Source organism: Hemiscyllium ocellatum, chromosome 8, assembly GCF_020745735.1.
Source record: "Hemiscyllium ocellatum isolate sHemOce1 chromosome 8, sHemOce1.pat.X.cur, whole genome shotgun sequence".
Taxonomy (NCBI): Eukaryota; Metazoa; Chordata; class Chondrichthyes; order Orectolobiformes; family Hemiscylliidae; genus Hemiscyllium; species Hemiscyllium ocellatum.
In genome coordinates this window covers 89493759-89509785 of record NC_083408.1, presented here as the reverse complement: position 1 = coordinate 89509785, position 16027 = coordinate 89493759, and the positions used below count along the sequence as shown (strand labels likewise).

At 40.7% G+C, this 16027-nt stretch overlaps 1 protein-coding gene across 1 annotated transcript in view; it reads left to right on the top strand.

The window, feature by feature from the left end:
• The window catches only part of gphb5 (glycoprotein hormone subunit beta 5), a 36938-nt gene that overhangs the window by 12454 nt on the left and 8457 nt on the right, over positions 1 to 16027 (top strand). The window contains exon 2 of the mRNA XM_060828989.1: positions 5069 to 5119. Within this exon, the coding sequence (XP_060684972.1) occupies positions 5069 to 5119 (51 nt within the window). The remainder of the gene's footprint in view (positions 1 to 5068; positions 5120 to 16027) is intronic.

The following is a 16027-nucleotide window of genomic DNA, read 5'->3' as shown; positions in this document are numbered from 1 at the left end:
CAAGGCAAAACAGGGATGCTGTGAGCATGCAGGCAGGCGCTAAGTAAATGAGCCCTAGAGGAGCAAGGAAGAACATACACTTCTGAAGAAGAATGGAATCAGACTCAAAATCTCTCCATGGATGCTTCCATTCTCCAGCATTCTCTGTGTTTTTTGCAATGCCAGTAACTTGTGTGGCTCTGTCATGCATGTCTATGCTTCATGAATGGCCTGCCAGGCTATAGGAGAGGAGCCATGATGATCGTGAGAGATTGGCAAATGCCTGATGCTGTGACTGTAGATGAGGGTTCATGCAGCTGGTGCCCATGGATCATGCCTTGGGATGCTGTCCAGTCACACACCACATGGAAGTCCTTTACAGCAAGTGGTGAGTTGAATTCATCAGGTACATGCTCAATTTTCCATGTTGATATTGAGCTTATTTGACATATTTGGTAAAATAGAAAGCTGGATTGTTAACAAGATGTTGAACAAACAGTTATCCAGACATCATAAATGGTGCAAAAATGAAAATGAGAATATATCAACTTACAGGGAAATCAAGGGAAATAATTAATGATAGCTATAAATGTTAAATTCAGATGGATCTGTTTAAAAATGCATAATTTGCAAACACAATAGTTTTCATTTGCAATACAAGTGCATTTGCAATATCAGGAACACTTCTGTCACCTTAATTTACCTCCATGTGAACAGTGGAAATTTTCTGCTTTTTGATTCAAGAAATATTCTGGGATGAAGTTTTTATTTGGCTGGCTCAGTTTCCCATGGTGGGTATAGTTTGATTGAAATTGAAAAAGATCATAGAATATACACACAGATTATCTTTGGGGCAAATTGTCCATAAATCTGGTCACTTCCCCCAGGAAAGATCAATCATCATTGGGAGGTTTCTGTTGTTTGCGTGTTTTATTTGACGGCCTTCAAGGAGCTTTGAAAATTAAGGTGGTTCTTTTGATCGCAAGAATATGAACAGTCACATTTTAAGAACCTATAATTTTTATTTTGCAACAAAACTGACCACTGTACACAATAAACTAGTAAATTATTTAAAACCAAAGATGCTGGAAGTCAGAGACAAAAACAGAAATTGCTGGAAAAACTCAGCAGGTGTGGCAGCATCTGTGGAGAGAAAGCAGAGTTAACATTTCGGATTCGAGTGACCTTTCCTCTGAACTGAATGTAACAAGGAAAACATTGGTATATGTGCTAAAGATGGGGTGGGGAAAGCAGGGAGGAGTGAATGATAGGTGGAGATGGAATCCAGAGAGAGAGAAACACAGTTAGGCAAATAAATGAATGGGGCTGAAAATGTGTTGCTGGAAAAGCGCAGCAGGTCAGGCAGCATCCAAGGAACAGGAGATTCGACGTTTCGGGCATAAGCCCTCCTGAAGAAAGGCTTATGCCCGAAACGTCGAATCTCCTGTTCCTTGGATGCTGCCTGACCTGCTGCACTTTTCCAGCAACACATTTTCAGCTCTGATCTCCAGCATCTGCAGACCTCACTTTCTCCCCAAATAAATGAATGGGTAAAGATAAAAGCCATGACTGTCAAACTGAATATTTGCTAATGGGAAACATTAGTAGCTGACAATGGATTTATGTGGTAGTGACCCATGTGATGACAAGGCCTGGTGTGTGGGGATTAGGGTAAGGACCTGAGAGAAGGTTATCAAACCCTAAAGTTATTGAACTCAATGCTGAGTCCTGAAGGTTATAATGTCGCCAAGTAGAAAATGAAAGTATTGTTTCACCTGGAATGTATGGTTGGGGATATTCTGAGTTCTGAAGAAGGGTGACTGAACCTGAAGTGTTAAACTCGAAGTTCTCTCCACAGATGCTGCCAGACCTGCTGAGCTTTTCCAGCAACTTCTATTTTTGTTTGGTGTGTTTGGGGCCTTGGATTGGTGAGGAGTGAGGAAGGAAATGGGCAGGTGCTACACCTTCAGTGATTGCAGGGGAATGTGGGGGGTTGTTGGGAGTGAAGGAGGAGTGAACCAGGGTGGCTCGGAAAGAAAGGTTCCTGCAGAAGGCTGGTAAGGGAGGGGAGGGGAAGTGCATCTACTGATAGCAATCTCCTCCAAGTGGCAGAAATGGTGGCTGCTGATCCCTGTTGCAGATGCTGGTGGGGTGATAAGTGAGGACTGGGGGGTTCCCCATTGCTGTTGTGGGAGGAAGAGAAGGGGTGAAGGCTGAAGTGTGGAAGATGGGGGTTGGACACGGCTGAGGGTTCTGTAAATCATGATGGTGGGGAATCCTTTGTCAAGGAAGAAGGTGAACATTTTGGAGGCTCCTGTGTGGAAGCCGGCATAATCAGAGACAGAGGCAGAGACAGAAAAATTAGAAGAATGGAATGGAGTCTTTACAGGAAGCAGGGTATGAGGATGTATAGTCCAGTAACTGTGCGAGTCGGTGGGTTTGTAATGGATATTGGTGGCCAGCCTATAACCGGAAATGGAAACAGAGAGGTTGAGGAAGGGAAGTGATGGTGAGAATGGAAAGAGAGTGGAAATCGGAAGCAAAATTGATACATTTTTCACATTCCAAATGAGAGAGAGAAGCAGCACTGACGATGTCATTGATTTACTGGAGAAAGAGTTGTGGGTGGGGGGTGCAGAGTAGGACTGGAACAAGGGTTATTCCATGAAGAGACAAGCATGACTGGTGTCCATGAGAGTACCTATGGCCACTGCTTTGACCTGAAGAAAGTGAGAGGAATTAAAAGATAAGTTATTCAAAGTGAGGACGAGCTCAGCGAGGTGGAGGAGGTTACTATGGATGGGGACGGTTCAGGCCCTTTTTCCATAGAGAAGTGGAGAGCACTGATGAGCCCATTCTGATGGGGGATGGATCTGTAAAGGGACTGCATGACCATGGTGAAGAGAAGGCAGCTGGTAAGCTTGTTCCAATGGGTATCCTACTCCAAATAACTAGTAGCACTGGATTTGGGCGTGATTAAATTACCTGCTGTGGTTTTGTTTCCAGCAGGGTGACAGCTCCTACAACTTAAAAATATGGCAATAGATATTGTGGAATTGAAGAATCCAACTGATATTTATTACATACAAGGATTGTATTTCTTAGATACCCAAGCATGTGAGTTGATATTAAGTTAATTGGTTACACCAGAGCAACATGCTTTCAATATCTTATATTGCTTCAAGTGATACTGGGTAGGATGGTGTGTCAGATCCTCAGGTCTCAGGTTGTACATAGTAATAACATCATGAGCATATCTTTTAAAAATAGACTGATCATATGTCAGAACACAATATCCCCTTTCATATCCATAGATGAAAGTTTCTCCCAAGCAGATGTACAAGGTTGCACATAGGCACTTGTTCAGTAATTGTGTGAACAAGTAAAACAGAGTTTACAAGACTAAACTTTCAAAGTTAAGTGTAACACTTTGGAAATTTGACAACTTGCCCATATCATATAGACATCTTATACACATTGTTCTCAGTTGCAACTTGGTTGTATTGTTGCTGGTTGCTGTCACTCAACACCATCAAACAATGAACACTGAAGTGTTCTTCTTCTCTCTTCTCGTATGTGATTGGCCTGCTGTACTTTGATCTGAACAGGCTTCTGTTCCTTCACAATGTAGCACTATGATCAGTAATGACTTTATAAGATCAGTGTTGGTTATATACCTTTGCTGGTATCCAAATATTTGTATTTCCAACTCAAACTATCTTTTTAGTATGCTGTTCTGGTAATTCTCTAGCTACTCATTTGTTGTGGATCTCTTTCATTTTCTTCTCTCTTTGAAAAGAACGTTCAGAATGGTTAGACAGTAGGTTCCTGGACAAGGTTATTTGCACTTGCCTTCTGACCATAATTTATGCAGGGGATGGTAATCATTTCTCCATTGGTGTTGCTAAAATGAAACAACACAATGAGAAAATCTTGTTTTATTGCTCGACACTTAAAGATCTTGACATTATAGTGCATACTGTATGTTCCGCTAGACTATTTGAGTGTCAATGGCAATGTAATGATGTGATATAGGTCCCTAAACATCACTAAATAATTTTCTAGTGTACTGTGGTTTATTATCAGATGCTATCCATCCCTGGATATAAACTGAAAATGTGTCTTGCTAAATTGTTGTACAATGGAAAATTTAGAGAAATAATCCATCACACAAATGTAATGGCACTCATGCATCTTGAACAGATCTGTCGCTATATCCATCCAGGGAGTTGATGGGACACTATGTGAATCTTAAGGATCCCTTTGCTGCTGGGCTGATATGTTTAGCATGCCTCATTTATATGCATGATTCGTGGAATATCCTGATTCATCGCTGGCCAGTACAAGGTCTCCTGTGCTATATGTCTCATGTATTCTATACCCATATGTCCCTGCTGTAATATGGTCATGACATTTTGGCATAAAGATTTTAGAATTAGGATTTCTTTACCATTGAAAATGACTTGTGTTATCACAAGTTCTTCTCCGTAAGGGGAAAATGAACAAATCTTTTACTTCTTTAATATTGTCATCTCTCAATGATGATCTTTTACAACAATTCTTGTTGCCATCTTTGGCAGTGGCTGGTTGCAACTCTTCACACTGGCTCTCTCCAAATTGTGACAGATCAACGTTAAGAATGACACAACTTCATAGTCTACAGTGTGAATGTATAAAGCAAGAGGGGTATTTTGGTCTTTTTGTGGTAGGCCAAACTTTCTCAGTGTTAACATCCTTATGCCTGGTTTAATCTTCCTTCAAAGTCCTATCCTTGGAGATTGTTGCCTGAGTCCTTTAAGTCATGCATGATCTGTCAACAGTCAGTGCCAATTAAATTTCATGAACTGTGACAATCATGACATCTGTACATTCCGCTGGACCTACTACTGCCAAGTGGGAGATTTCAGGGAGCCGTGATGGGCTTGTGTATTGGTGCTGCAGAGTGATTCTGCCAACACATTGGGAATTGGTCTCTCATGTGCAGAATAATGGAACGCCACTTGCTGAGGTATATGTCATTCAGGGTATGTTGTGGTAATAGCTCCTGTGTCAATTTTAGCTTTTTGTGTATGTTGTCTGTTTTTTTCAGGAAATATGATGTTAGTGGTGTCATCAATGGGCTATTAATCCAGAGATCCAGGTAATATTCTCGGGTCTTGAGTTTGAATCCTACCATAGCAGATAATGGAATTTGAATTCAAAATGATGATGATGAAATCACTGCCAATTGTCAGAAAAGACTGTTTGGTTCACTAATGTCCTTTAAGGAAGGAAATCTGCCAGCCTTACCTGGTCCGGCCTACATGTGACTCCAGATGCACAGCAATGTATTTGACTGTTAATTGCCATCTGCGACGGTAATGAATGCTGGCCAGGTGATGCACACATCCTGTGAATTAATATTTTAAAATAAGATATCAAAAGTCTGGTCTCTTCGAAACTTGCCTTTCACTTGGTTGACTCTGAACTTCATTGATGTGTTTGGGATTTTATGTCTTTTCTATAACTGTGTAAATGTTGTGGTGTTGTGCCATCTTATTGGTTACCTTGATTTGTTCTGACATCTGGCTTAGTATTTGGAGCCAGATTTCATGTACATGCATGCTGAACACCCCTCGGTGCAACATATTTTACAGATAATATGGACAGCTTTGGAGTAAGTGCAAAAATCTGCACTTATTACAAATCTTGTTGGTTTGGTGCACCTTGCTGACTGCAGCATTAGCCTTGGTTACATTAATAGTATGCAATTATTGTTGACCAGCCATTTTTCCCTCATATTTCTGTCTATCTTCAAGCAATTTGTCAATGGTATTGCCCTCTCCTTACCCAAAGATCATTCTTGAACATTTTAATAGGTGTAGATGCAATGACTCACTCGATGAGCTTTGCTCTGAGACCATCTTCAAGAACATCACAATTGTACCATTTGCTGTGGCATTTTCTGACAAACTTGTCAACAACTGTTGGTTTTTTTTGTCTCATGACATAAGTTGGAGACTATTAATCCTGAAATTAACTTTTACTTCAACCTGATCTTTGAGAACTTTCACCATTTTTTTCTGAGTCTTTTTAATTGTCCATAAAAGAGTTGGATGTGCTAAGCCTGTGGTTGCCCATTTACCAATTTTGAGTTCTTTTCTCAGAATAATCGATCCTTTGGTAAGACCATAAGATATATGAGCGGAATTAGGCTGTTTGGCCCATCAAACCTGCTCCACATTTGAACACGGCCGCTATGTTTCTTTGTTAAATCTGTAAAATAGAACTGCATGCTTTGTACCTTTTGTTTAAAATAAGCGGCATGGTGGCACAGTGGTTAGCACTGCTGCCTCACAGCGCCAGAGATCCGGGTTCAATTCCCGCCTCGGGCGACTGACTGTGTGGAGTTTGCATGTTCTCCCCGTGTCTGTGTGGATTTCCTCCGGTTTCCTCCCACAGTCTAAAGATGTGCAGGTCAGGTGAATTGGACATGCTAAATTGCCCGTAGTGTTAGGTGGGGGGTAAATGTAGGGGCCTGGTGGGTTACGCTTCGGCGGGTCGGTGTGGACTTGTTGGGCTGAAGGGCTTGTTTCCACACTGTAAGTAATCTAAAGGAAATCACTGATTTCTGTTCAACACATAGTTAAGTGATTGGTTGCAAAATAGCCTTTTTTAAAAAATTAGATCAGCATTCTTCTTTTTTTTAAAGAGAGAGAAAGTAATTTGTACAGGTCTGTAATCTTTAGTTTTAATTGCATTTGTAACTTCAGCCTTTTTAAAAATCAGGCAATCTCAGACATCTTCAAAGTACACACATTCTATTAAAAAGTAAATCAACATTGCCTTCTTGACGGTCACTGCCCTATCTACAAATCTGTGTTGGCTGTCTGGAATCACAAAACTGATGCTGCAAATTGTCTAAGTTCTCTGATGTTCAAAACTGTTGTCAGTTAGTCTTCAATTAATTTTCCAAACATTCACCAATAAAAATTAGAGTTTTATTTATATATGGCCACTGATGCTAACCATAAGATGATCCTGTCTCTTTCAGTGCGTTTTCATCTGCTGCTGCAAAGCTTATGCTATATCCTGCAACACACAAAACTTGGTGGGGAGGTTAAGGAATTGAAGAATCCAACAGACGTTTAATACAAAATAAAAGCCAAAAGAATTGCAGATGCTGTAAATACTGTAAAAACAGAAATTACTGGAAATGCTTAGCAGGTCTGGCAGCATCTGTAGAGAGAATCAGAGTTAATGTTTCAGGTTGAGTGGCCCTTCCTTGGAAGGTCTAGGACATCATCCTGAGGAACTCCTGCAGAGATGACCTCCAACAACAAATTTCCTATGTTCCAGGATTGACTCCAATCAGAGGAGAGTTTTCTTCCTGATTCCCATTGACTCCAGTTTTGCTCAGTCTCCTCGAAGACGTGCTCAGTTAAATGCGGCCTTGATGTCAAGGGCTGTCACTCTCACCTCACCTCTGGAGTTCAGCTCTTTTGTCCAAGGCTGTAATGAGTTCATGAGTTGAGTGCCCTGGGGGAGCCTAAACTGAGAATCACAGAGCAGGTTATTGTTGAGCAGGTGCTGCTTGGTAACACTGTTGATGACACCTTCCTTCACTTTTCTGATGATGAAGAGTAGACCAATAGGGTAGATTGGTCCTGCATTTTGTGTACAGGAAATACCTGGGCAACTTTTCACACTGTTGGTTATATGCCAGTGTTGTAGGTGTACTGGAAGAACTTGACTAAGGGCACAACAAGTTCTTGAACACACAGCCTTCAATAATATTGCCGGAATATTTTCAGGGCTTGTAGCCTTTGTACTATCTAATGGCTTCATCCATTTTTCTTGATATCATGTGGAGTGATTCAAGCTGACTGAAGAATGACATTTGTCATGCCTCACTAGAGTAGCATGCTGGCAGTCTGCCCAGTTTAATTCCTTTTTTCAGACTTATTAAATGGCTGATACAAAGGAATGGCTTCTGAGGCTTTTGCAGAGAACTGATAAGAGTCAACCATATTGCTGTGGACCCAGAGTCATTTTTTTAAAATTTCAAAAATATGTTTTATTCATTAAAAAAAGTATCTCTATATGCATGCATATTCACCATTGCAGTTCAGTTGTGTACAGTGGCATATGAAGAAACAAACATTGGAGTTTAACTCGATCCATTTAACTTCAACATAAAGACCTTACACGATGGTCTTTCTCCACTGTGCCTTAGTGGCAGCTGCCCCAAGCTTCAGCGTATCCCTCAGTACCGAGTCCTGGATCTTGGAATGTGCCAGTCTGCAACACTCATTCAAGGTCAACTCCTTCCTCTGGAAAAACAAGTTTCAGGCAGGCCAAGTAAGGACAGCAGATTTACTTCCCTGAAGGACATTAGTGAATCATTTAAATGACTATTACTGGACCTATGATCCAGTATGATAGCTGCACAATCCTATAGTATTTATACTAATCCACCTATCATATCTGCAGCCCACTTATTTGCACATCTAGTGTGGAAGATTAAATATATGTCCTCTATAAATAGCCCTCTTGAAAATTGCCATTGGTGAATGTGAATTGATTGTTCTCCATAGGATGCATGTGCTTGACCACAACAATACATTGTTTGTTTCATGATTTTTTTTTTCTTTCTTGGGATGTGAATGTTGTTAGCGAGATCAGTATTTGCTGTCCATTGTGGATTTGAGAAAATGATGGTGAACTGACTTCTTGAAGCTCACATGTCCATCTGGTATAGGTGTACATACAGTTCTTTTCCAACCTGATATAACATGCAATGTCATTCAGAGAATACAATTCCAGAAGTAATGGCAAAGTAAAGGGTTGCCCTACCAGTTGCTACAGGAATTGTGAGTTTAGACAAAAGCATTTATTTTTATCCAGTGCTCATGAAGTTGCCATTGGGGTCATGTAAACAGCAGAACTGGAGGCAAGTCAAAACCTTATTTATAAATGGCTGTTAAAACTGTTTATCAATAGCACCTTCTGAGAGATTCACTTATTTTGCTTTTCCGAACATTCTTCATAGTTTTATTTATTCATTCACAGGATGAGGACATTTCTGGCCCGGTCAACATTTATTGTCCAGAGGGCAGTTAAGAGTCAAACACATTACTGTGGCTCTGGAGTCACATGTAGACCAGACAAGGATGGCAGCTCCCTTGCCTGAAGGATATTAGTGAACCAGGCTTTTCCAACAATCAACAATGGTCACCATGAAACTCTTAATTTCAGATTTTTTTTTGTTGAATTGAAATTCCACCATCTGCCATGGTGGGTTTTGAATTCAGGTACCCAGAACATGACCTGGTCTCTGGATTAACAGTCCAGCAATAATACCATCAGGCCATCGCCTCCACATTTTCCTTAATTTTTACAATTAATCAGCTTCATATAAGGATATGTTTTCCCTCTTGGTAGTTCCCTCACTACCTTCCTAGGCCCAGCCTGACAGCTATATCCTTTAGTGCTACTGATGGGCATTGAATTCTCCCACCCAGAGTACATTCTGTGCGCTTGCCACCAGTTCCCGAAGTTCTACGATTACCCTGCCATACAATATTTGCTTCTTCTAGCCTCTCAATGCCCCTCATCACTTTAAAAACTTGTTTCATGTTCCCTTGCTAGCTCAATTTCTTATTACCAATGAAAATAAATATTGACAGCATCTACAAAGCATTTTTTCAAAAAAAATTATTCAATTTTGTTGTCACACTAGCAAAGAAACCAATACAAAATATGAATCCTACTAAAATGGCTGTAGTCTTTCTTTCATAAGTACATTCAATCTTTTCATTTGACCTGACTATATTTCAAAGTATTAATAATGGTGTCATGACAAAGACAGTTACTGATTGTATCATTTTTACTTGCTATAGAGATGAAGCTAAACATTTACAGTTATTTGATCTTAGTTTGGTAAAAATGGGTAAGTTGCAGGAACTCGGTTGTTTAAAATGTAGCACCCTGACAAAACATTTATTAGCTCAGGGCTACTATTATGGATTACAAGTCTCGCATTAGACAAACACAATTTTTGAGTTGTGTTCAACATTTTAATAACCTACTTGATACTTGCTTTGTTTGCTCTAAAACAGTATTTCAAAAATACTGTGCACCACAAGTAAGAAGGAGTTAAATGCCCCTTATATTTGCTGAGGCATTGCCTTCTTGATTTTGTCTTTGGCTGTAACATCGTAGGTCAGGTATCCGTTGATATGAGCAGTCTGATGTCTGTGACAGGCGAGAGGGAGGAACTGTTGGACGCCAATGCTGATTGACACTTGCTTTCTCCATATATTTCAAAACTGTGAGAGCTTAGGAACCAGCAGCTAGCGACATCGTATCAGAGCGCTGATAACGTTCATTAATACGTAGGTTAGAGGTCCTTCTGTTGTCAGTGTTTGTTTGAGCGAATATTAAATGTGAAGCTTCTGTATATCTCGAACACTGAAAAATAATTTGAAGAGTCTCAACTCTTCAAAGACAAGGAAAAGCAGATATAGATCAAAATATGTGGAGTCACAGGTGAGTGATACCCTGGTTTGGAATATTTTGACTTTGCAAAGTAAAATCAACATGACTTAACCCTTTGACATCTTATGTTATTTTAACTTTTACAGTGGCCAAGTGATGCCTAATAGCGCAGTTTACGTTTGGCAGTGGTACTTATACTAATTGATCGTATTACATTTGAAGGGAAGATAGTGTGCAGAACTCTACTGCACTATCACAAATTTTAATGCTGTGGAAGACCTACTTTTCTCTCTGATTGTAAGCTTAAAGTTTAAAGAGGATTCATTGGGCCCACTGATTTGCTTTTAAGATTTAAGCTTCAAAGGCCCCTAACTACAGTTATGGTGTTAGCTGGTGTGAAACCAAAGCTGTGCAAGGCTACTTCCTTTAGGAAATATGTCAAATTAATGTGTATTCCACACAATTACAATGTACATTTTGAGTGCATTATAAACTTTGCTAAGATGTCTTAGAAAAATGCAGTTATCTATTATTTTTGAAGTTAACCTTTCAAAGTCAAAATGATACTTTTAACCAACATTTATTTTAATGCAAAATGTCCTAAATTACTTAAGACTTTTAAATTGAATATGAGGAAGATAATTTCTTTGAAGGCAGTAAAGTTAACACAAATAATTACACATCGTTTGTGCATAGTTGCATTTCACACACTTTTGTTTGTAAAATAATATCTTCACGTGCCCTGTGGTCTCTGTCATAGAGTCATACAGCATGGAAACAGAATCTTTGGTCCAACTCATTCATGCTGACTAAGTTTCTCAAACTAAACTAGTCCCATTTGCCCGCATTTGCCCCATATCCCTTTCCTATTCATGTACCTGTTCAAAGATCTTTTAACTGTTGTAACTGTAGCTGCAACTATCACTTCCTCTGTCAGTTCATTCCATACATAAACCACCTTCTGAGTGAATAAGTTACCCCTCTGATCCCTTTTAAATCTTTCCCCTTTCCCCTTAAAATTGTGTCCTCTAGTTGTGAACTCCCCTATCCTAGGGAAAGGTCCTGCGCTATTCACTTTATCTTTGCTTCTCATGATTTTATAAACCTCTACAAGTCATCCTTCAGTCTCCTACATTCCAGGGAAAAATGTCCCAGCCTATTGAGCGTCTCCTTAGAATTTAAAATCTCTAGTCCTGGTAACATTCTTGTAAATCTTGTCTGAAGCCTTTCCAATTCAATAATGCCCTTCCTATGGCAGGGCAAGTAGAACAATATGCAGTGCTCCAAACGTGGCCTCAGCAACTTGACTTCCCAATCCAATACTCAATTCTCTGACCAATGAAGGCAAGCATGCCAAATGCCTTCTTCACCATCCTGTGATGCCACTTTCAAGGAATTATGTACCTGAACCCCTAGGTGTCTCTGTTTGACAACACTCCCCAGGGTCTACCATTGAATGTGTAAGTCCTAAGTGTGGTGTTGGAAAAGCACAGCGGGTCAGGCAGCATCTGAGGAGCAGGACAATAGATATTTCGGGCAAGAGCCCTTCATCAGGAATGAGACTTGTTGTCAGATTCACTGGCTAGTGTAAAACTGACCACTACAGACCAGTATGTCTGCTTTTTTGTGTCTGCTGTTCAGTTAGGCTGTTAGGCCACACCTGAGCATTCTCAGGGAAAAGGAATATCCAATCAGTCTGAGGTTCCAATCCAAGTAATAGTCAAGAGACTCGATAATGAAGTATGCAAGTGTATGAATAAGAATGAGCAAAATAAATTGCCTTATTTGTGGGGCTCACCACAATCAAACAGGCACTAAAAGAGTGTCGGCATTTTTATAGCCCAGTACATAAGCTCAGGCCATCTCATAGTGACTGTAGAGTATTTTGGAACCATGCGGAAGTGGGTACTGCAGATGTTGGAGATTAGAATCAAGATTAAGGGAGTGCTGGAAAAGCACAGCAGATCAGGCAGCATCCAAGGAGCAGGAAAATCGACATTTCAGGCAAAAGCCCTTCATCAGGAAATCCTGATCAGATCCTCGGATGCTGCTTCACCTGCTGTATTTTGGAACTGTGGTCACTGTAAGGAACATGATAGCACACTGTGCACAGCAAAGTCTTATTAATGTGATACTGACCAGGTACCCTTAAGCAATACCATTGATAAAGGTTAAGTACTGGCCAAAACAATGGGGACACTTTGCCTTTTCTTCTTCTTAATTGCTTTAGGATCTGTTACATCCATCTGAGAGGAGCTTGCTTTATTGCCTCATTCAAAAGATGGCAGCTACTAAATTCATGTAAGCTCTGCTCCAGCAGGAAACATCATTGACAACATCCATCTTTTCTCTCTCATTGTTAGGTCTAGAGGCAGATGGATCTCTTGCATGTGCCTGACATACTGATATAATGCTATACTTGATGGCACACAGCCCAACTGGCTGATGCAAAATTGGGCATCTCCAGTTTTGGCAATGCCTAAATTGACTAGAAACATAGAAAAAAAAGTTTGAAGCAATAAGGTAGAAAAGATTACAGAAGGATTTCTTAAAGAGCCAGGCACTCTTGCAGGTAAGTTAACTTTATGGAACTTTCTTAATTGGAATGTGGCTGATAGTTCTCTGGGAATGTTTTTGGCGGTGTTTTGATGAATTTACCAGAGAGATTGTTGCTATATCTTTACAAGGTTAGCAGTGAAGTAGGTGGTCTGTGCACTTAAGGACTGCTACAGCTATGGGGAGCCAGTAGCCATGCATCTGGGTCTGCAACATGGCAAATGGAGCAGAGATTGCTGGCAGGATAAAGTCTGTTCATGTCTGTTACAATCAGTGCCAGACTTCTCCATTGTTTTTGATACTAACAGGAGGCCATCGAGATAGCCAATGTGAAAGCCCAATCAGTGCCTTCCATCACCCTTTGAGATCTTCACCTGAGTCCTCTGTGTTAACATAGGATTCAAAAGCAAAATTCAGCCATTTGGCCCTTTGATACTGCTGGACCATTTAATAAAATCATGGCTGATCTGGTTATAGTCTCAGCTTGACTTTTCTATTTCCATCCTGTAAGTCAACTCCCTTGTCAATCAACAATCTGTCAGCCCTCATTACACTTAAAGACCCAGCCCACCCCATGAGCTTCTGGGAAAAAAACCTACAAACAGCCCTCAGAGACAAAACAAAAACTCTCCACCTTTGTCTTAAACTAATTTTTAAACTATATACCCTAGTTTTATTTTATACCACATAAGGATATATACTCAAGATATTCAACCCATCCAGTCATGTTTCAGTATGATTGCCTCTCATTCTTCTAAACTCCAATCTGTCCTTTCTTTATTAGGCAAGCCTTTCATCACAAGTATGAGTCGAGTGAGCTTTCTCTGAACTGCTTCTAAAGCAATGATATCTCCCCACCCCGAGTAAGACGACCAAAACTGTCGACAGTTTTCCAGATATGGTCTCACCAAAACCCTACAAAGCTGCAGTCAATCTTTGTTACTTTTATATTCCATTCCCCTTGTAATAAATAACAACATTCAATTTGCCTTCCCAGTCATTTGTTAGAGCTACATACTAACCTCACCCTCCACTGAATTGGCAAATTAGCCATTGCTTCATTCGAGCTTGCTTGTAACTCACTTGTGTCCAGTGACTCACCACATGCACAGTTTGAAAAATTCTTTCATGGGGTGTGGGCATCACTCCCAAGGTCAGCATTTGTTACATATTCTTCATTGGCCTAGAGCTGAGTGGTTTGTTCAGCCATTTCAGTGATTGTAGGTTCATGTTCCACTTCAGGATTTGACAATCAAGAAGAATGGTTCATAATAAAGCCAAACACATGGAGTATCAACTTGAAAATCTTTCTAATGCACTGATGGCAGGTAGTAAGGGAAGGAGAAATCCTTGGTTATAAGGAGAGCCTGGATAGGCTGGGGCTTTTTTCACTGGAGCATAGTAGGTTGAAGGGTGACCTTGTAGATGTTTATGAAATCGTGAGGGGCATAGGTAAAGGTAAATAATAATGGTCTTTACCCTAGGGTGAGGGAGTTCAAAACTAGGGGGTACATTTTTAAGGTGAGATGAGAAAGATTTAAAAGGGATCCGAAGGGCAGCTTTTTCACACAGAGGGTGGTTCGTATGTGGAATGAACTGCCAGAGGAAGTGGGAGATGCAGGTACAGTTTCAACATTTAAAAGACAGGAATAAGAAAGGTTTAGAGGAATATGGGCCAAGCACAGGTAAGTAGGACTAGTCTAGTTTGAGAAACTCATTCAGCATGGACACGTAGGATTGAAGGGTCTGTTTCCATGCTGTCTGATTCTATGAAAGGAAAGAATCACTCAAATTGGTGTTGGTCACATGTAGGTCAGATTTCCTTCCCTAAAAGGCATTAGTAACCTTGATAGATTTTCATGATCAATGATCACCATTACTGAGGTTAGCTTATCTTCCAAATTTTATTAATTGAACTCAATTTCCACCACCAGCCATGGTGGGACTTGAACCCATATCCACAGAGCATTAGACCAGGTACTGCATTACTAATCCCCACCTCTGCAGTCCTCACTCAGATACTTGCAGTTCCCAATGTGTGAATTCGAGGCTGAGTGCCAGATTAAATGATAGAGCCTCTTCAAAACTGCTTTAACGTAGCTCTCTCGGGATCCTGTGGCTGAGTAACTGAATGTTCTTCAGCATGTCATAGCAAAAATCAAGACAGCAATAAAAGCAGACAGCTGGCTGAAGCTGTGGAGAAACAGAGTTTGTGTTTTCAGCTCACCATGACTCTTTGTCAGTTCTGACTTGAAATGTTAACTGTGTTTCACTCTCCACAGGTTCTGCCACATCTGCAGAATTTCTCCAGCACATTCTGCTTTCATTTTGAAGTCCCAGCATCCATAGTATTTACTTTTACCAAGAGGAAGAAGTTTGGAGTAGGGGAAATAGGGCTGGAAACCAGGAAGCCCATTATGACACAAAAAGCAGCTTGCTCATCAAGGTGAGGGAGAGAATGAGTATTGAGGATGGGCAGAAGGCAGGAAGATGCCATCATCTTCAATCTTCCCAACAATGTCAGATGCCACAGGTCCCACAATAGAGAGAACCAGCTCATCCACTGTGGCTCAGGAGATACAGATGTCTTTGCCCCGAGCTGGGTCTGCTTCTTTCTGCTGTACGTCTCTATTTCTCAAAAGAGAGACAAGAAAATATTAGTAATTGTGTTATGCTGTGCTTGAATGATGTGTGACATAGCTGAAATAGCTGACGTATAGAAGAATGGAGAAGTGATTGGTGTGGGGTAATTAAGGTGTGGTATTTGGATATTAGACGTGTGTCTGAGTAGGCAAAAGCGAGGACTGCAGATGCTGGAAATCGGAGTCTAGATTAGTGTGGTGCTGGAAAAGCACAGCAGGTCAGGCAGCATCTGAGGGTCAGGAAAATTGACATTTCGGGCAAAAGACCCTTCATCAGGAATGAAGGCAGGGAGCCTCCAGGGTGGAGAGATAAATGGGTGGGGGGGTGGGGGTGGTGCTTGGGAGAAGGTAGCAAAGGGTACAATAGTTGA